The sequence below is a fragment of the Canis lupus genome, chromosome 2, assembly GCF_003254725.2.
Source record: "Canis lupus dingo isolate Sandy chromosome 2, ASM325472v2, whole genome shotgun sequence".
NCBI lineage: Eukaryota > Metazoa > Chordata > Mammalia > Carnivora > Canidae > Canis > Canis lupus.
The window spans coordinates 36,614,493-36,637,350 of record NC_064244.1 but is presented as its reverse complement, the minus strand read 5'-3'; the positions used below and the strand labels follow the sequence as shown (position 1 = coordinate 36,637,350).

At 40.0% G+C, this 22,858-nt stretch overlaps 1 protein-coding gene across 15 annotated transcripts in view; it reads right to left on the bottom strand.

Moving 5' to 3' along the window:
- The window catches only part of ARHGAP26 (Rho GTPase activating protein 26), a 418,559-nt gene that overhangs the window by 25,683 nt on the left and 370,018 nt on the right, over positions 1-22,858 (bottom strand). Inside the window, exon 21 of one of the 15 annotated variants that reach the window (XM_025445234.3) lies at positions 326-383. The exons of the other annotated variants lie outside the window; for them this stretch is intronic. Coding sequence (XP_025301019.1) covers positions 341-383 — 43 coding nt within the window. The 3' untranslated portion in view covers positions 326-340. Of the gene's footprint in view, positions 1-325; positions 384-22,858 lie in introns of those variants that run through there. 15 annotated transcript variants of the gene reach the window in all.

The following is a 22,858-nucleotide window of genomic DNA, read 5'->3' as shown; positions in this document are numbered from 1 at the left end:
AACCTGGAGAGTTCGAGCTCTGGTCAAATGGTGTGGCTGATCCAAGAGACAGTGGGAGTGGCGGATGGTCAGCCTATCTGGGACTGTCAAAGATAGGACTAAACAGGAGGGATGAGGTACACAGGAGTGTCCAGACAGTCTTCTATCAGGTGTGTACTATGGAGAAGTAAAAAAACTGGCATTTGCTCCTCTCTGCCAGGAACTGGACTGTGATCTACAGCCCAGGTTCCCAGTCATGTATGTCAGGCCTGGGGAAGGCCGGTGAGATCACTAGCCCAGGGCTGACCTGAAAACACCATCAGTCTTCCCATCTCAATTAGGTCCAAATAGGAAGGTACTGTTAAATCCAAGGGGGACTGCTTGTCTCCCCACTCCTTTTCCTCCTATAACAAAAGAGAAGAGAAAATTCCACGAGAACCAATAAAATCCTATTTAATCTAATCCCAATCAGTGAGTTCTTCTTCCTTGGAAAATATTCCTTTAGGTCTTGATTTAAAGGCATTAAAAAAAAAAAAAAAGAAGGGAAATCAAACCTCAGCCAAGAAAAGAGGGCCAAAAGGAATAAGGATAAACTGGATAGTGGTGAATCAGACCAAATGATGCAAAAAATGATTTTCACTTGCTAAACAACTGACCATATATTCTTTACATGTGTCTGCTGAAGCTCTGACGACACAGAAATCGTATATATGTCCCAACCTTGTGAATTTTCAGAATGTGCATCACAACCTATCTACAAGAGGAAAAATCCACATGCCCTCAAGTTGCATCATTCTGGATTCTTCTGACTTTTACCAATATGCACAGTATTTACAGATTCTTCCTCTCATCTAATATATTTTAGTGTGCATTTTTATCCTGACAATGACAGAGTCCTGATTATTTTATTTATTTTTTATTTTTTTAAAGATTTATTTATTTGTTCATGATAGACATAGAGAGAGAGAGAGAGACAGGCAGAGACAGGCAGAGGGAGAAGCAGGCTCCATGCCGGGAGCCCGACGCGGGACTTGATCCCGGGGCTCCAGGATCTTGCCCTGGGCCAAAGGCAGGTGCCAAACTGCTGAACCACCCAGGGATCCCTGATTCTTATTTTTTTTTTTTTTTTTTTTTTTTATTTTTTTTTCCTGATTCTTATTTTAATTAGACAAAACGGGATGCTTGGGTGGCTCAGTGGTTAAGCGTCTGCCTTCCGCTCAGGGCGTGATCCTGGAGTTCCAGGATCGAGTCCCACATTGGGTTCCCTGTGGAGCCTGCTTCTCCCTCTGCCTGTGTCTCTGTCTCTCTCTCCATGTCTCTCATGATAAGTAAATAAAATCTTTATAAAAAAATAATGAGACAAAATGGTGAAATCCTCTTAAGGCCTTAGAAATTATAGGCAATCACTTTTAAAATAATTTGCTTTTAAAATAGTTCAAGTTATCCACAGTGTAGTTGTCCCATTTTCTGGCTTTCACAAAAATTTCTGAAGTATAAATTTTTTTTAAAGTTTTTTTTTAAATTTTTATTTATTTATGATAGTCACACAAAGAGAGAGAGAGACAGAGAGAGAGAGAGGCAGAGACATAGGCAGAGGGAGAAGCAGGCTCCATGCACCGGGAGCCCGACGTGGGATTCGATTCCGGGTCTCCAGGATCGTGCCCTGGGCCAAAGGCAGGTGCTAAACCGCTGCGCCACCCAGGGATCCCTGAAGTATAAATTTTGAACAAATTTTAAGTGGTGGGAATAGCAAGTAATTCCAGGATTTAAACAAAATTCAAAATCTTAGAATAGGGCATCTATCATCCTTAAGGTTCTCCAAGTCAATAATTTAAAACTTTTCATGTAGAATAATACAGAAATAGGAGGTCGAAGCGAAAACTCTGGATTGAAAGTAAAGATGCCTGGACAATAGTTTCAGTTCAATTGCTCAGTGCACAGAAAAGAACCTCAAGGGAAAGGACCAACAAGGTTAAGAGGGCCAAATGTCTCCATTGGGCATCATGCTGCACAATACTGAATGAGCATAATCTTCTGTTAAACCTGAAGATAGCCCCACAGTCTTTTTCAATACCACATTTCAGGTACATTAGAATTGGTTCTTATGTATTTACTCTTTCAACTAAAAAAACTTCATCATTTGTAAAGAAGGGCTGAAGCATTTTGGGTCACTACAAAGAATGTCTATGGTTATACTTGCTATTAAAGATTTGAACAATTGCTGAGAAATCGCCAAACTTCCTATCTTAAACTGAGAGCAGTACAATTGTCATTCTCTATATAATGAAGACATTGCAAAAGCAAATGCATTTGCTATAACTTAAACAGAGAAGGAAAGCAATAGTGCTGCCAGGTTCAATCTTCTACTGTCCTGAGGCATAACTCAAGGCCACCATTCTAATGCTAGGGATGTTTAAACACTATTCTTAAATCTGCAAGCAAGAAACTGTAACTACCTCAGGGGATTGAAAACAGGGAACTGGGTGCCCAGGCATAGATTCGACTTTTTGACTTTATTTATACTGTTTTAATTTTTTTTATCATGAGACTATATTATTTTTAATAGGGGAGAGCACTCTTCTATAAATAATGCTATGGTAATTGGATATCTGTGTGGTAAAAATAGCACTTGATCTGTCCTTCATATCATACCTAATAAATGATTTCCAGGCAGATTAAAGATCCAAATGCCAAAGGCAAACAATAAAGGTTTTAGAATAGAGTTAACTCTGGGAACTTGAGGTTGGAACATATCCAACAGAGCCTATAAAGCAGTAACCACAGGGAAAATATGGATATACTAGACTACATCAAAATTAAGAACTTTTATTTATCAAAAGACAACATTAAAAGAGAGTAAAAAGGCAGCCTTATTTATTTATAAGTAAACAAGGGCTCATAACCAGACTATACAAAGAACTCCTATTGATCAAGGGGGAGATGGGCAAGCAACTTGAACAGAAACTTAAGAAAAAATGCAAAATAAAAAGCGCTTAACCTGGCTGTAACATAGGAGATATAGATTAAAACCATAATGAGGTAGTTCTGCACACACAGCAGAACAACTAAACAGCTAACATCAAAATGCTGAAAACACCAAGTGTTTACAAGATGTAGAATGTCAAAACTCTAACTACTTTGCTGGAAAAGGGATATAAATGGCTATGCCCACTTTGGACAGTTTGGCCCCATTTGGCGAAGGTGAAGAGATCATCCTCTATGATCCAGTGGTTCCATTCCCAGACATACACCATCCACATGGTGTGTATGTGTGCCTCAGAAGAGATGCATAAGAATGTGCATAGCAAATTACTTGTAAAAGCAAAAAAAGAAACCCAAGAATTCAGCAAAAGAAGAATGGAGAACTACTTTTAGTTTATTAATACAGTAGTGCACTCTACTATGATAAAAATAAATAAACTAAGGGCTAATTTTAATAATTAAATTAAGGACTTTTAAAATCATTGAGTAAAGGAAGCCAGTCATAATGAAACAAAATATTATATTTTAGGGGTGTATACAGTTGATCCTTATTATTTGCAGATTCTGTGTTTGTGAATTCATGTACTTGCTAAAACCTATTTGTAACCTCAGAATCAATACTCATGGTGCTTTCATGGTCACTTGTGGACACATGCAAAGCAACACAACACCTGAGTCACTCTGAAGCATCCAGTGTGCACAATGCCATCTGAGCTGGAACAGAGGGATGCTCTGGCCTTCTTGTTTTGGTTTTCTAGAGTTTCTAAGTACAAGAAGGCCATGAAGAGCTTTATGGAGAAAACTTGTGTTTAATAAGATTTGTTCAGGCATGACTTACTGTGTTGTTGGCCATGAGTTCAATGGTAATGAATCAACAATAATATTAAATAAGGTATACAGATCAGTTGACAAAAATGTAAAACCAGAGGCTCATAGGAACCTAAGCCTGTACTTCTGCTAGGAGCAGTGGTTCAGTATTTGCTAATTCAGTGTTTATATTGAATTTATTGAACATAACTACTGGACATAACAATGATCTGTATTTAAGAGACAAAAACATAAATAAAAACATGGAAGTGATTACTGTAAACATCCAATTAGTGATTCCTTTTGTTGGGGGAGAGAACTATGAGAGCAAAGAAGAAGGCAAGGATACAGATATTTCTGGGATCTTGGCAGGGTTTTACTTCTTAAACTGGGTGTGATTAGGTGGGTGTTTACTCAATGATAACTTGTTAAGCTGTACATTCATATTTCATGTTCTTTAAAAAAAAAAACATATGGGGGATCCCTGGGTGACTCAGCGGTTTGGCACCTGCCTTCAGCCCAGGGCATAATCCTGGAGACCCAGGATCGAGTCCCATGTCAGGCTCCTTGCAAGAAGCCTGCTTCTCCCTCTGCCTGTGTCCCTGCCTCTCTCTCTCTCTCTCTCATGAATAAATGTATAAAATCTTAAAAAAAAACCCAACATGTGCAAACCTATTTTTAACACATACCTATACACAGTAAGTACGTCAACATATTAACAGCATTCTCTGGATGATGAGATTCAAAGTAATTTTTTTTGTGCTTTAAAAATATTTTCTACCTTTCCTATATTTAATATGTTATGTTTATAACCAAAAAATAAATGTCATTAGTAAAACTGATCTCCTTAATCATAAAAATGGTTACTTTCATTCTCTGGAGGAGGACTGTTTAATAGAGGCAAGATGACCGTTCCATCTTTCTTGCACCAATCTGTGGTTTGGGTTGCATAACACAGCTGGCAGCTCCCAACAGTTCCTGCTGTTCCCTCTTCATTTTTCAGTCAACTACAATCAACAAATATTTACTGAGCACCTTCCATATGCAAGAACTAATTTTTCCATCCTGCTTTCCTGAGAAATGATGTTGGCCCCTCTACAGACATTTTTATTTTGGTAAAGTTATCACAGTAAATCAATGGTGTCTTCCCTTCACCCAAGCATGGGAAGTCGAATAGGACATCTCCAATGTCACATTTGAGTAAGCTGGACAACATGTTAACAACAGAGGCTCAAAGTCATTGGCCATCTGGCATACTTTTCTATACGGTCTGCTTGCAGGGGATATTTCCTGTTTGGACAAGGGGGAGGAAAAGGAGGGAGAAGGATTTACTAAGAATCGCAATGTCCACTGCTGAAAACAAAGGAGTATTTAAAATTAGTGGTGGCCCAGGATACTTCAGCTTAAACCTCCTGGGGAAAGGAGGTCCCTTGAATAAGAAGGCTGAAATATTTCACTATGTTCAGAACTCTCAGCAATAGAAAAAGCACTTCTGCTAAGGATAACATTTAGGACGTTGAAATCAAAGTCCTGCAAGCCTACAAACCTTGGTCCGGATACCATGAAAGGCATATGAGGCAGAGAGATAAGCAGAGATAAACTTTGGTGAAAAGGCCAGCAGTCTCTGACTCTCCATTTCTCCTCCCAAGCAAATAGCTGACTTCCCTGTAATTCGTGTTTATTCAATAGTCTAAACATGTGGAAAATTATTTCTGATTTGATTTCAACCCACTCAAACATCTTCTCTACTCCATTTATTATCTTCTATGCCTGGCCTTGCTCCTTCAGTGTGATCATGCACAAAACCTGCATTTTCCCCTGGACCATGCTCAGTGTCTACAAAGGCTGGCTCAGGCTGAACAATAAAGGAATGCAATCTCACTAGGCTTCACAGTGATTTTTGCCCCTTGTTCATTTGGGTCTCAGTTGCTTATTGACTTGACTGGAAAAAACTTTAAATGATTTTCCAGCAAACTCACCCTTTTCAGTGGAAAAAAAGAGTTTTAACATCTGTGAATAAAAACAAACTGAAGGAAAATGAATTTTATATTCTGCTCTGGTTTCTTTCTTTCTTTTTTTTTTTTTTTAAGATTTTATTTATCTATGAGAGAGAGAGAGAGAGAGAGAGAGAGAGGCAGAGACACAGGCAGAGGGAGAAGCAGGCTCCATGCAGGGAAACCGATGTGGGACTCAATCCTAGGACCCCAAGATCATGCCCTGGGCCAAAGGCAGGCGCCAAACCACTGAGCCACCCAGGGATCCCCTTCTGTTCTGGTTCTATACTCCAAAACCAAAAACCCACTGAGAAGGCAGTGAGAACAGACACAGCAAAACACCATTAATTCTAATCTCTTAAAATTAAAAAAATATATATGTATATATTTTTTCAAATATGAGGCAGATACAAATTACTCTGGACAATTTTGGCAAATTTACAATGTAATAAACAAGATGTTCAACATAGACACTTAGCTTATTAAGAGGACTGTTCTTGGTGATCATTGTAAAATGCTAATTTGATCCTGTCATTTCTCTGCTAAGAACATGTTAATGTTTCCCCTTCGCTCTGAGCATGAAGAACAAGGCCATCTCACCTAAACTACTCAAAGAATCTCTAGCCTGGTCTCTACGTTTTTACATTTCAATCCATCCTACTGCCTGTTGTAACTACATGAACCTCCTGAACACACAGCTCAGTGAGTATTTGTTGTATTTTGAATGAACAGCAATTTCCTTCTCATAAACTTCTGACTATTTATCACACATAGAATACATTCTTCACTCTGGTAGAGTGAAAGATGTAGTTACAATTTATTCCTGGCCACTAGTTTTCCCACTCCCCTTCTTCCACTCTACCCCAAGTGATACAGTGGAGCCAGTGTCTCACTGATTTCATTATAGGGGCATGCATGTGATCCAGGCTGGCTAGTCTGAGGGCCCCTTTCCTCTGGCTACAGGGAGTGGGTCGAGGATGGACATGCAACTGATCACAGTTTCTCCTTGTGTTCTAACATACAAATGCTCTTCTGGTAGCATAAGCTATTGGCTTAGTGTGGCCAGAGATCTTTTTTCCCATTATATGGCAGACATCTGTTTGCAAATGAAGTTTAAAAAATAAAAAAGAGGGAAGAGCCAAGTAAAATAATAATTTGGGTTCCTGGTCCAATTGTCATCAAGGTTAGATCCACCCTGAGATTTCCCAAAATTATAAGTTTATAATTTCCATTTTTTCCTTAAACTAGTTGGGTTTCTGTCATTTGAAGGTCTTTCACAATACAGCCCCAGTGCTCGTCTTAATCCACCTTACTGGCCTTCATGCCCTTAGGGCTTTCCAGGTCAGTGAGCTTTTTCTTTTTTTTTTTTCTTTTTTTTTTTTTTTATCTAGTGAGCTTTTTCTTAAAAGGCCACATAGTAAATATTGTAGACTCCCTGGACCAAGTGGCAAAGTTGAGGGTAGTTACTTATATAGCCATTTAAAATATAACATCTGAACAATGTAAAAACCATTCTGATCTCATGAGCCACAAAACAAGAACAAAACAAAACAAAACCAATAGGTAGCTGGCTGGATGTGGCCCCTGGGCCTTTGTTTTCCAACCCGCATTCTAGCCAAATGGATTTATTTGTGCCACGGGTGTGCTTTCAGCTTTCCATCACTGTGTTCTTTGCTGGTGCTGTTTTCCCACCTGGACTGTCTCTTCCCTTGCCCCTAATCAATGCCCATCCACCAGTCAAAGCCCATTTTCAATGTGAACTTCTACATGAAAGTTCTCTAGTATCACAGGAAGTTCTGTATTTCTCCTTGTAATCCTCAGTAACTAGTATTTCCCTTCTGGTCTTGACTCTATTTTGCATTGTAGTTATGGTACTCCTCTAACATTTCTTGTCCACTACACATGCTTCATAAGATTCTTTGGAATTGACGATATATAAAGGTTGTATTTAAAAAAAAAAAAAAAAAAAAAAAAAAGGACTCCACGGGATGGAAGTAATTAGGGTAAGGAAAGGAAATATGGTTCTACCAGAAGCCAAGCATAAGACCTGGGTAATCAGGGCAGCCAGACATTCCTCAGAATTATCTGGTATCATAAAATGTAAGCAGCTCCCACTCTAGTGTCATCATGACAGCTCTGCATATAGCCACTTGTTTGCTTGCCTAGGATGGCTGCACCTGACAAGTTCGACAGAAGGGGCGTTTCAAACATTGTTTCTGGTGGGGAGGGAGACATGCACACTGGTCTATACTTTGATGGACTTCTGTGTTTCCGTTTTCAATTTTGGTCACTTGTTGGCATTGTTCTTGCTCCTGACTACTGGGTAGTGCTACCCGACCCCAGTCACTGGTGCCCCAGCCTCCCATCTTTGGCTGAAAGTATGTATCACATGTATTTTTAATATATAATATTTTAATATTTTCCTTTAAATTGATCCCCATCATAAAATAGAAACATCTATTTATTCCCTTCTAAGTGATAAAACCTCATTATTATTATTTTTAAAAAAGATTTTATTTATTCATGAGAGACAGACAGAGAGAGAGAGAGAGTGAGTCAGGGATACAGGCAGGCTGCATGCAGGGAGCCGGATGTGGGACTTGATCCTGAGACTCCAGGGCCACGCCTGGGCTGAAGGCAGATGCCAAACCACTGAGCCATCCAGGGATTCCCAAACCTCATTATTATTAAAATGGAGAAAAAATTTCAGCCAGGCAACTATTTAAAATGTTCAGGTACCTCAGTGCCACAAAGCTCACATTTTGGAAATTTCTGTTCTTGGCCATCTTTTTTAGTTTCTCTGGTAAAAAGTATAGCATATATTTTTTCCAAGACCTATTTAGTTATTCTAAAGAGAAAAAAAAAAATAATAGAAAGCTTATATGTCCATTCCAGGCAAGACTTCGATGGTTATTTAACATTTTTGCCTCTTCATTCTGGTATCATTTGTCAATACTACTAGCATCATCATACTGTCAACATTTACTCATTGTGTCTACTATTCTTGGGAGAAGAAGATATTAAAAAATAACTTTATTGAGGTATAATTAACATATTATGAAGTTCACTATTTGAGGCGGACCCCACTGATAGAGCTGTATAATTATCACCCATAACCTAGTTTTATGTTTCTATCAGCCCCAAAAGGGCCCTCCTGTCATTTACAGTAATGCCCTGCTCAGATTACCAGCCATAGGCAACCACCAATCCACTTTCTCTCTCTAGAGATCTGCCTTTTCTGGGCATTTCAGAAGAATGGAATCATGTAATGTGGCATCTTTTGTGTTTGGTTTATTTCTCTTTCTTCACAGTTTATAGTGAGCCAAGTGCTTTCAAAAGGAAAGTGAGAATGGCGATGGTAATAAATGGTGAGTTCTAATTTATATTAAATACTATGTTATCAGTCATTCTGTTCATCTTTTCAGAAGCATCATCTTAATTTTTCCAAACAACCTCAGGGACAGATACTACTCTTCCCATTTTTTCAGGTGAGAAAACAGAAGATGATAAAGTTTAAGCGTCTTTGCTGCCTAAGGCCAACTGGTTAGTGGATGATGAGAGGCTGGGATTTGAAAATGGCCCTAACTCTTAACCACTAAACTATCTGCCCTCTCTTTGAAAACAAATCTTAAAACCAAACCAACTAAGATTTTTTATTTAAAAAGATGAGTTTCCAACTCACAGGAGAAGGCAATGTATGGTTTATAGTGCCAGGAAAAAAGCCTTTGGGGCACCCAGAAGGAAGTGAACCTTCTTAGCACATCCAGCCTCCGTGGGGCACAGAATCTCCCTCTCGCGTGCCAGACACCAGACACACTGCATTTCCCGCTCAGGTAAACTGGAAGTGCCCTGCTTCTTGCAGCATTGTTCATCAGATGTGCTCTTGCCCTCGATCTACTAAGCTTTTTCACTTTATTTAGAAAGCATGTATTGGAAGAGATGAAAAATAATATATTTAAGGCTGTTTATGAGCAAGTTTCCTCAAAAAGCCTCAGAAGCTGGTCCATTTGCACCATCTGTTATAAGAGAAACCAGAAACCACCTGTCTGTCTGCTTGAGCCCTGCTCTTATCAAGGAAGTTGTAATTACCTCTTTGGCGAACGATTTGAATCATTACAGTAAATCCCTTATTCAGCACATATTGTATTAGAAGGCATTCTGACCCTAAAAACTAGGGTTTTTTTCCCCTCTTGTTCTGCAAAGATGCAGTAAAACCTCAGCTATCTGGAGCCTAGCAGAGTGAATCATGCCTTAGTCTTCTTGTTATCCAACAAAAAATACTTAAATATTTACTGTGTACCTACTACGGGGCAGGTGCTGTTTGTAGGTACTGGAAACACAGGAGAAAACAGGTGGAGTGAAGCTTCTACTCTCAAGCCTTACATTCAAATACAGTGTACTTTAAGGCAGGGCTTGAGAGCACACGCTGTGCAGGGAAGAAATATCAAGGAATCTATTTGCATTTTTATGTGATCCTTGTAAGATTTGTATTTTATATGTATCTTCTGATATATGTAATATGACAATTAGTAAGGTAGGTATACTTTATAAATAAGTAAATAAAAATAACAGATACATATTGGAGGTACATGCCCAAAATATATTTTTTTAGTATATTTTGATTGTTTTAGTGACCAAAATAGTTCCTGAGAAAAATGTTCCTGTATGTAATAGACAACAAATACATAAACAACCAAATGAAACATTTTAGCTGGTATGGAGAGCAAGAAGAAAAAAATCGGGGCAGGGAGAAAGTGAACTCCTGAATGGGCAAAGGTAGGTGGGGGTGATTGGGATCCTGTGCCAACAGGCCACTTCTCTCAGGAGTACCATCTGGGTGGAGGCCTCCACAAGGCAGACCATTGTGGGCTCATTTTCTGCAACATAAGTGCTTCTTTTTATTTTAACTGTCTGGGATTAAAACAAAAACCAAGCCCCATTTCTTCCTAAGTGCCCTCACAGTTTCTCTGCCCGATTGTAAGGCTTTTCCCAGAATACTTTGTGAACTTAATGGAAAGGGTCCTATTTTGAAAGAAGACTACCGAAAGAAGATCAGTAATAAATGTTGGCTAGGGCTGTAGCAGTTCTCAGTAGTGGCTGGTAACAGCACAACATACTTTTCCTGCAAGAAATTGTTTCCTGGTACAGCTAAAAAGTCATTCTGTTTGGGGAAACGAATGTTCCCCTTTTCAAACGAAGTCTCTATGTGCCCTAAAAAAATAGGTGGCTTGCTCCTTTTTGGAAGAAAGGACTTATATAACTCCCAAACACATCAACAGCCTGGAAACTTCCCTTCCTTTTGTGTGAGTTGCCACAGGACCAGACACATGATGAGATACTCCAGTTATCACATCTCCTTCATTCAGGTCCCTCTGACTTTCACTATCTGAGCTATAACATTTCTGAAGATGTAACCACTTTTTGGCAGTATATTTATGTTAGTTCACTTAGAAAATTCACATAGTATTACAAGCCCATTCAGTTCCCTTTGGAAATGACCAGCCTATGTTTTCAAGTACACCCTGCCTGAAACGTGAAGGCAAGCCTTCCCTGATGCCCATATCCTTCCATGCCATATCCCTGTCAGCTTTTCCTTCCTGTCTTCACCCAGGCTTTTGGAGACAAGATGACACTTTGGATACACTTAAATTTTCTGTCATGGCTCATAAAAAATCATGTCATCTCGATTTCCCCAAACTGCAGCCCTGTGATTCTGATAAGCAAGCAGAGATGGGAACCAATGATTCTTGGTGTCTACAGTGTTCCACATCAGCGTTGGAAATTTTTGGGAGATGGGAACACATAAGGGGCTTAGTAACAAAACACCTTTGTGATTATTTTGTTCATCTAATAACTTTGATTTATTCCCATGGATTTTATTATATTTGAACCCACAAATGTGAATACTAATCTACTGAATTAACAAACTCTCAGTGTCCATCTGTAATTTGATACCATGAACTGAAGTGTTCTGAAAGGAGAGGGATCAGTAATCTGGAGTAGTTTGAAAAAATTTCCACAGGGTTGTGGTGTTTCCCATTTCCCATTTTGGGGTTTAAAATTAGGTGGCTATGGTCATCTTGTATCGGGACCAGAGCATCATTGCCAAGGGCAAAATGAGCCCCTGCTCTATGCTGAGTTAAGGTGTAGCAACAGGACAAAGCCTGGCTTCTAAACTAACAGCTCCTACTGACAGAGAAAGTACTTCCAACATGCTGGGTTCTGGGATGAGCACTTTTTGTCACTGGCTCCTCTGGATAACCTTGATCTTGCAGAGGGGTAAGTTGAAAGACGGAAAGATTGAGCAATTTTCTGAGTCAGAAAGTGGTAGTGCTGTGGCTGAACCGAGGTAGCCTGACTCTAGAAGTTGGGCTCCTCCTAATACCTGTGCCCACTGCTCCCATCGAGCCCTTCCCACTGAGTAGGCTCCTAATGAGGTTCCCCAAGACATTTATTTCCCAAGCCTGGTGGACAGAAAGGGCCGGGAAATGCCTGACACAGAGCCAGCAAACTTACAAGGGGTTGCTTGATATGCCCTAGAACCTGCTGAAACAGGTGAAATCCCAGTTCCAGGAAATCATAAATACACATTCAATAGAGAATAAAAGAAAAAATGGTTTGGAAGCTCCTCAGTAATTTCATGGGTTGTCTGTTTTCAGAGAACACCTGTCATATTTGCTAAACAGACCTCTAAATGAAAACAATATTCTTGGGACGTTTGGGTGGCTCAGCGGTTGAGCCTCTGCCTTGGACTCAGGGTGTGATCCCAGTTCAGGGATCAAGTCCCACCTCAGGCTCCCTGTGAGGAGCCTGCTTCTCCCTCTGTCTATGTCTCTGCCTCTCTGTGTCTCTCATGAATAAATAATTAAAATATTTTTTAAAAAAGAAAACAATATTCTTAAGAATAGTGAGTTAACAGTTAGGGGCAGGAGTTTAGAGCCAGACAGTCCTCCCATACTAGCTCTGTCACTTATCAGCTGCATGACCTTGGGCAACTTAACTTCTGTGTCCCTCATTTTCCTTCTCTACTTCAAATGGGATCATTAATTAAGGATATTATATATATGATATACTTAGTATATTAAAGCTTGGGATGCAGTAAGTGTTCACTAAATGGTAGGTGTTAGGATTAGAGTATGCTTCACTTGACTTGAGAAAATAGTTATTCTGTTATAAAATGAAAAGTGGACTTAAGAACTTGGTACTTAAACCATCTACAAACCCCAACAAAGTGGTCCCAAGAGAAGTGAAAATGGAGAGAAAACTGTACAATTACCTAACTACAAGGAAAGAGAAAAAGTAATATGCCCCAGGTTCTAGGGTGATCATCCTAGGATAATTCCCCGCTCTTAGCGCAGCCCTGTTACTTGTGTCTGCACAGCAAAGCCCCCAGTGGAAAACATACAGAGGCACGCTCACAGGCGCTCCGGTTATGTTACCAGTGGCAGAGAGGTCCGTAGGTGTCAAATAACCTGTGCCCAAAGCCCAGAATTTCATGTTCAAATGGAGGTGTCAATACTGAGCTCTGGCTCATTTATAGACCTTAACTAAACCCTCTGTTTTCAGGGCAGGCTAACAGGGGATGTCTGTTTTTCCACTATCTCTCTCCAAGAAATGCTGATGGTGTCACTGAAAGCCTTAATGTTGCAGAAAATGGACCTAGGCAGATGGGAAAATAGGCATTATCCACCTGCCCACACTCACTCTGTCAGTGGAGAGAATCTCAATCCCCAGGCACTCCTCTGGACAGCTTCCTGAGAAACCCACGTGGAAGGGGGTGGGGTAGACAGAAGTGTAGGGTAATACTTCCTCTTTGGGCTCAGTCTTTCTCTAAGGATGACTCCATGCTCTGAAAAGCAGCACTGGACAGGTTTCATACAAATGCTGCCAGGGATGGTGTTGCTTGTTCTTATAAAACTCTGCAACACGAACAGCAAAAAATTGCCATCACTAAGCTGGTGTAGGTAGGCTTGGCTGGATCCTTGCACCTTAGGGCTCAATGGATGGCTGAATCTCTTGGGGGTGGCAGGTGGGCCACTGAAGTAGCTTCCTTCTTTTCTTTGCCTCTTCAGCCATGAGCCTCTCAATATCTCATTTCCCTTCTCCCTGTGTATACCTCTGTCATTAGGTTAAATGATGGTTCTGTAAACAGAGTGGCACATTTAGGAAGACAGGCTTAGAAAAGACTGAGAAACTTCTTGCAGGGAATGCTGCATTGAGTGGGAAGAACAAGGCCCATGGATACACGTGGAATGACTGTTGGCAATTTTTACCACCCTCCTCTCTCTCCTCATTAGAAAACCAGGGGAAATGTTATCCCAAAGGGCCTTTGTGAGGACTGCATGAGTGAACCTACATAAAGGGCAGGACACTGTATCTGCATGCCGAAAGGCCTCCTGACATAAAAGCAATATTGACACTTAATGAATTTGATAAATTTGTAGAGTTAGAGTAAGGAATACATAACCTTAGGATCTTCGCAAACTATCTGCCTATCCAAAGCAAAATTAACCAGGAAGGACTCCAAGTCTCTGCTTAATTCAAATATTCAAAGCCAGCTTACTTCCTCCCAGCTTACTCCCTCCTCCTCTTCCACCCATCTTTGGCTTAAAAAAGGGGGTGATGCACCATTATATATCTTTTTAATGCATATTTATATTTTAAAATACAGAAAGAAAACCCACTGTTTCTGTTTCTGGCTTTAAAAGCAATCATGTTTAATGTAGAAAACCAAATAACCACAGGCAAAAACCAAAATGAAACAAAAACAACCATCAATACTCCCACCCTACAGTACCACTGTTAAAATGTTGGTGACTATTTTAGAACCTTGCTATGTGTATATACACATCCATACGTATTTTGGTTTGTGTATTAAAATGGCACCATAAAGACTTTTTTATTCTGCTTTTTTCAACAAAGGAGTTTATTATGAAAATATTCCCAAGCTGATGAACTGTATCAGCAACACAATTTTTAATAGTTGCACTGTAGTCCATGGCTGTGTGATAATTACCAAATCATCACTATTTTTCAACATTTAAATTTGTTTTTGCTATTATAAAAGTTCATCCACTTTTGCATATATCTCTGATTATGTCCTTATAGCAAACACTAGAAGTGTAACTGCTCAGTCGATAAAACCATCCTAAGGCTTCTGACCTTGTATTTCCACATGCTAAAAAAAAAGGTCATGCTGATGTATAATCTCACCCAGAGTGGGGCAATTTGGTCTCACCCATGTTCCTTTTTTCTCCCCACTTGTCCCTTTCTTTGGTCTCTTAGGTATATGGGTTTTGTTTCTTCTGTCACATGAGCCAATCAAGATTATTAGGACAAAAATGGGGCCAATTTGGGTTCAAATCATTCCCCCAAAATACATGAGAGCTCTCAGAAAACACTGCTTTGAACTATTGCTGTGTTTCAGAACAAGGGGGTTGGTGGGACAAAGGAGGGTAGGTTTGTTCTCAATGAGCCTCTTCTCCTGGAATGAGAATTACTGGCTCACTGCAGGCCACCAACCAGTGAGCAGAATCTGAAAACGCTGAATTACAGCAAGGGAATGAATGAGCTTGTATATAGTTGAGACACACAGGCTGAGTCCCAACATGCATTCAGATACCCCTATTACATCTCCAGCTGCAATGATGGAGACCTCTAGTAGGTAAACTATCCTTTTTTAATCTTCAAAGAACCAAGGGGGAATGATTCTGATTCATTTTTTTTTAAAGGAAGATAAAGGATAAATGAGAATTAATTTGGATTGGAGGCTCAAATATTTGTAATGAGTATTTCAGCTAGTTAAAAAGAGGCATTCTCTACCCCCTAATGGGCAGGAAGGGACAGCTGGCATTTGGGAGCTGGCAATTCCTCCTGGAAGATCAATGTTGTCTCTGTATGTGATAGTCTGGTCTGGTCTAAGGTTTACTTGTTGAAATAGATAACGTAATATTCAGACTGTTAGCACATGGACACATACACTGTTTTCCATTAACCCCTTTCCTTCTGAGAAATTTCTACAATCTGAATACCTGACCCCCTTATTTGAGAGGCAGAGTTCATGATCAGAGAGAGGCAAAGGGAACTTCAAATGATAAAACTATCGTGGGGAGAGGAAGAGAGACAACAAACATTCTGCAAGAACCTTAGGTTATCTAAAATTCTGCTGAAACTAGGAAGATGGAACCCTTCGCCAATTCCCTTCTACTATCTCCCCATCAGAAGTTTTGCCTGCTCACAAGGACAGCAAAGAGAGAGAGGCTTGTCCCACTATCTGTGAGGAGCTGGGGGACTGCAGGCAGAGCCTCAGGATTTGCCCTGGTATTTGCAGACCTTGGCTGGACACCTAGGAGTTAGTTAAGGAGGCTACTCTCCTGGCATGCCTTTCCCCAGAACCAGAGGCAGTGAGTGGCCTTGGGGAATTTCCACTGGTGGCTGCAGCTGCTGCTTTCTGGGTAACTCACAGTACGTGTGGGCAGGGAAGGGCTCGAAAAATGAGTTGCCTAGAGCCAACTCATTCTGCAAGTTGCTCCCTAGCAGATGACAGACTGTCAGTGAGTTTTGCAACTACTCAGGATGGGAGCAGACTCACAATGGGTTAGAGACAAAGCCCAGTGCTTCAGAATATTGGCTGAGATGAGTGAACAGTAGTGCTCTGCTTTCATTATCTCCTCAATCTCCACAACAGGTCTAGTAGATGAGGAGAACCTGTGAATGTGGGGTTTTGGAAATTCACAAAAAACCTTCCAGGATGTTTTACTGTGGGCCTAAACCAACCCACCTCCTACCCCTCACCTCAGCAAGTACTTGGCCAGCACTGTGTTTACACATGTTCTGTGAGGTTATACTGTCACCATTAACAGCCCAAATTCCCCAACAGGCCTTATCTAGGAAAAGAAACTGGCTCATTTACCACTTTTGAATTGCATGAGGCATAAGGAGACTAACTCTAAAACTAAAGTAGTCAAGCTGCTGGGTTTACATGGAATCAACAAAACTGGAGGGCCAGAGAGTTTGTCAGGGCTGAGCAACGGGTATCATCAACTTTCCAAGGAACGTGCGTTATAAAGTATTGGGTAAACTATAATCAAGCAAGGACTTTACCCTAAAAAAATACTTCTCTTGACATGTTTTATGGAAACAGCCACTTATATATATAGGATCTGAATTTGAGAATGGAGTGGCTAAGGACAGAGTGATTATCTACTTAAGAACCAGTCTGGCCAGGCCACCACAGAGAAAGACAGAGCAAAAGATGTCTGTACTAGCAGCTTCAGGACACTCTGGCCCGACGCACTGCGTGATAAGTACATAAAACTTAGTTGCTATGTGAATTATTTCCTCAGCCAATTACTTAAGCTACATGAGAAATTATCTTGTTCATCTTCTGTGTTAATGACAGGTTTTGGACAAAGGAATTCTTAGTGCATCGACAATCAAGTTTTATTTTTTAAAAACTAAAATGGACGGATTTAACAAATAATTATGAAATATGTACTCTGAGATAGACCCTTTCTTAGGTACAAGGAATCCTGAGATAGTAAGATAGTGTGGTCCTTACTCTCACGGGGCTTATAGTGTCTTGAGGAGAGAGGACAATTTGCTGGTGAGTGAGGGTATCAGGTTAGAACATTTCAGAGGGAAAGTACTAAGAACAAAGTAAAAGGGTGATGTGGCAGACAGTGATGGGTGGGGATCAGAAAGGTGAAGACAGGCTAGGGCATGTGAGGATCAAGGAAGAACCTTCTAAGGCAGTATAAGAACAGGTGTTGCTAAGGCCTAGTGGCAAGAATGAACTTGGTTTACAAAGGAACAGAATAAGCATAGCAGTATGGCAAGCAGGGGAGAGAGCCAGGTGAGGTGAGGCTGGAAAGGTCAGGTAAGGTAATCAAGGGCCAGGTCACACAGGCAGGATAGAGTTTAGATTTTATTCTACCTATGTGCAAATAAAAGACACTGGAAAATTTTAAAGAATTTCTGGAATACATGGTGTTGCTAAAGAATTAAAAAAACTACAAATGAAAACAAAGCCAAACCCAAACCCCTAAAAATCTCAAAAATAGTGGCATTCCTAAGTGGGGTGCCAAAATACCACTTTCTGCAAAAAGAGATGGCCCAGAAAGCCTTTTCAACATATTTTATGTGTTTATTCATATAAAATAAATATGGCCCTCAGAGAATGAAACAAATAACCAGCTGATATCACACTATACTAGAGGCTAAGTGCTTCCCCAATAGACAGGGGTTACTCCATATCCAGTTTACAACAGAGAGCAGGGGCAAGGAGGTAGAATCAGGAAGGGCTCTCTAAAAGAAGGATTGTTTAATAACACAGCATTCCCTGAAATTGAGAAGCCACAGGGCAGGGTTGAGAAAGCGAAACCAGTTCAGTAGGGCCCAACCAGAGTTTCAACAGGGGCTGCAATGTCTAGCAGGGGTGGGCCACCCAGCGCTTCTTAGTCAACAAGAGGATTCTGGAGCTTATGGTATCCATCAGTGATGGGGAGAGTGGTGTGTTCAAGTTTGCACATTGGGACAATCCCAAAGGTGGCAGTACAGACAAGGAGTGGGGGGACTGGTCAAGAGTCAAGAAGACCAGAGAGGCAAGGCTTGGGCTGAGGTGGAGGACATTCTGGGCCGGGATAGAGACAAATGGGCTGATGTGAGAGAGGCAGAACTGATAGTTCTTGATCACTAACAAATCCGTGGTAGATAAAAAGCAAAGTAAAGGAAGCTGGCCAGGTTTCCAGGCACTGACTACAAAGACAGCTTGGAAAGCAGCACCTAATGCAGTCAAGGGTGATGGGGTCAGAAAAGACTAACAGTGAATCTTCAAAGGCACAGCAGATGTTAGTAAGTGCGTGCATGGAGAAGAAACACCAAGCACATATTCTCCCATTTTTCTACATTTCTCCCCCAGTTGATTCACCTCATGCTACCAGCAAGATGCTGTTTTTTTTTGTTTTTTTTTTTCTGGGTGTTGATTCAATAGGAACACTGTGCTTGGAACAAGAAGGTCCAAGTTTACAGAACAGAACTTAAGACCGTTATACATTCCCCAACAGGCCACTCAAGCTCTCTTGGCCTCCATTTCTCTCATTCACAAAATAGAAGCCCTAGTGGCTTCATTCACTAAGTTCATACTTACCTACAAATAGCACTGTCAAGTGCTGGCGAAACAGTGAACTGGAAATGGGCATAGGTCTGAGGTATATTTCAGCTTAGTGCAGGTATTAGGGAAGCAAATGAGCAACTATAATATGGTGCACCAAGTGCTGGGATAGGAGTTCATGCAAAAATCAAATGAAGTATCTGTATGAAATGGCACCGAAAACTGGGAGATATTACGAACATATCTTGTAATACTATTATTCTTGATGATAGTGTTAGCCAGATTCTAAATCTCCTAGGAATTTTTTTTTAGATTTCTGGTCTGCTGATGGCATCTTGTTTCTGAAGCAGCTATGTATGGGTCAAGGCATATGGGTCTGCTGTATCTATAGCTGTGTGTGTGCACATGCGCGCACACGCGCGTGCGTGCGTGCACACACACACACAGTTAGGTTCTCTATGGTCTGGTAATGAGCCATCACAGAGCAGTCTTGGCATTCAATAAGGCCTGCATGGAGACAAACAAGATGGTCCCATGTCCAAAGATGATCAGTTTAGTAAAAAAAGACACTTGGACACTAATATGATGATGTGTTATTACTAATGTCATACTGAATATAATTAAAGTGATCATATAGTTTACTGCCTGAACAGGACAGTGGATGGAGGAGGTGCTACTAAATTTTTTACCTGGGCAACGGGTATAACAGGTACACTGAGAAAGAGGGTCCCTTGAAAGAATACAGAGGTCAAATTCTGCTCAAAGTGATGTCAGTCAAATGCCAAAGCATATTGAGACTGTGGCCTGACTGATCCAATGCAACGTACATTTTGCTTTTCATGAAACTATTTATCTCCTTTTCATGGTTCCTGGCAATATATAATTTCCTTTTTATATGGAACCCTTAAGGCATTTATGGATTCTGAAATTATGAGCTGAAAATTGTACAAGGATGATAATGAGATACTGGAGTCTTTTTTATAGCAGAAATTTACATTACAGTAATGAAATTTAAGTTTCCATGCCATATCTACAGTTTTGCTTAAAGGCTTGCCAGGTAGGTTTACATTAAACCTCTATCTAAAGGAATTTTCTCCTTAGGCTCCAAAATGAACTGTCTTTTCCAGTGCTTTTTTATATTAACCTTCAAAAGCATTCTCTAAGGTACCCTAGGGCTAAGCCAAATTAATTTCTCATTTTTAGACTGGCTTTCTATATACAGTGGTAAAATAACTTCTACTCTAATATGAATGAGTACGGAGGTTGATCCTCCTTGTAAGAGGAACTGGAGGAAGAACAACAACAAAAAATTCCTGGAGACATCCAGGTTACGGTATTTGGAAGTCACTACCTTGACTAAAGGGTGACCCTGCCAGACCTGTAGATAATTTCCCACATGAAACTTGCTTTCAAAGTAGAGTCCCATGAGATTAATTCCTACCACCTTAAAAGTGAACTTCTGTTCATAAATATGAAACTAGACTTGGTAAGTCTCTTGTCCAAAGTCTACTGAGCAATGGATTCCTTACTATGCAGGCAACACGACTTTTCATCTTCCTTAAGGGACAAATGCTTGACCAATTTTTGGTTTATAGGAGAAGATATACATCTCATGAAGATGATTCCATCTCATTTCACATGCCATACTTCATATGAAGAACGTAAATGAAAACAAAAAAGGCAAAGTTGTTTAAAAACAAAATTTCTTATGCCAATTCTCTTTCAAACCTAAAAAAAAAAAATCAGAAAGGAAATACAAGCCTGTTTTTTTTTTAACAATACAAAAAGCTCCCTCCTTTCTACATCAAGTATATTAAATAGCCTAAACTTCTGGATAAGGTACATAATAGGAATCTTCTCATTTTGGTCTCTATTATCATTTATAAAAGTGTATAATTTTTTCCCATGAGCATTAAAAATTTGGTATAAAATTTTTTTCTAAAATACTTCCAATAATATGTACTTGCAAAAAGAAAAATACCATGTTAAGTTGAAGTACAGCAGACATTCTTCATTTACGACAAGATGACATCAAACATATCTTCCTTCGGTGTCACCAGAGTACCACAGTCCTGTGTCTTCAGACATGCTTAAGCATTCTGCTTATGTTTCTTGGGAGTTTGCCTTTCATGATGTTTATCAATCCCTTTAATCATTTACTGTTCATAAATTCTGCCAGCTACTAGCATGAGCCCAGATGCCTCATTTTTTTTTTTTACCAGTTAAAATAATATTTCCACTTAGTCACCTGTGAAGCCCGCAAAAGTAAGAATTAGCTCTTCCCTCACCTAAACAGCCTTAAACAGGAGACAGAACTTTTGTGCTCCTTTTACATAGGAAAGGAAAATCTTTTAAAGAGTTGGAGCAACAGATGTATTCTGGGCATGTAAGTTCTTTACATTCCTTCCTGTAGCTCAATATCAAATTTGAAATGTAGTTAAATCACAGGTTTACATTTAAGCTTTCTTATCTCTGATAATGGACTTGGACACATATCAAAGAACCTGCCCATGTGCACTTCTTATCAGTCTCTGACAGGTATGAGGTTTAGGAGTTCAATATAAGACTTTACTGCTTATGTGTTTAAAAATTCAGATGTAATGTATCAGCAAGTATTTGGATGAGGGCTCCAATTACTTATGATCCTAGGTAATCCTATATTGCTACAGGTTGTCTGGTTATAAGCTACAGATTTAAAATATTCTTAGGATGGATAATTCACAACCATGAGATAAAGGTACTAAACTACAGATTTAAAATATTCTTAGGATGGGTAATTCACAACCATGAGATAAAAGTATATATCTGTATCTATAAATAAAATACATGAATGCCTTTCAGTTTGAGAACGGGAAGGCTTTCCTCTTTAATTTTTATATTAATCTATTGCTTTGAATGGACATTATATCAATTGATAAAATTTCCAAAAAGTATAAGAGTATCAGTATAAAGAGCTGAAAGGGAAAGAGAAGTTTCCCATTGCAGAAACCACCCCCTCTGCAGAAGTAACCATTGTTAACGGATTTCTTGTATTTCCTTCCAGAGATATTACAGGAACAACAAAGTTTAGGTGTATATGTTTATGAGAGGGAGGGCGGGAAGATGGGGGGTGGGTGTAGGGACGACAAGCAGCACCAAAACCTCATCAGCTTGGGAGAGAGACGGATGGATTGATTGACTGACTTTCCTATCTTTACAAATAGTAGCAAGTTATTCACACTGTTCTCAACACTGCTTATCTTCCTTAACAATATACCCTGGAGATTGGTCCATCAGTACATGAAGACTTGGCCCCTCGATTTTTTATGTATGTATATAACATTCCTTGTACAGAAGCACAACACCTTACTCAATCACACTACTACCAAGCAACATATAGGTTGTTTCCTTCTTTTTCCTTTGAATAGGAGAGTATTAGAGCTGCAATAGGACAGGGCTGGAGGTGGGGGGTGGTGCACTGTATGAATATTAACATTTTGTCCTGCCTACTGCCTTCCTTCTTTTAAAAAAGTACTGATGTCTAAACGAGAGCCTGTATGGAAGAGATGGATGTTAGCTTTCCTGCTGCTACTCATAGGAAGGTAATACCTTTGTCTCTAAAGCTGATGAAGTTCTGGTGATTCCTGTAAGCAGCAGCTGAATCCTGGGGGAAAAGAACCACTAGACTTTGCGAGAATCCAATTGTTCATGTTGGGAGACCAGCCTGGGCATCTAGGATGCCTACCGCAAACCCAAATTCTCCAAAGTTAGGGAAGCCTCAGTGGAATCTAGGTCACAGTCACCACTACCCTCAACCCTTCCACATAGCATGATGCAGAATTTCAGTTCTGTTGGGACTCAGTTTAGAATTCACATAAGCTCGGGACAAAAACCTTCCCAACAGTGAGGCAGCCACAACTCTCTAGAGCTGGACTGGCTGGGTTTGGGGCAAGTTACTGAACCTTCATATGGCTCAGTTTCCTCTTTGTAAAATGAGCAAAGTAAT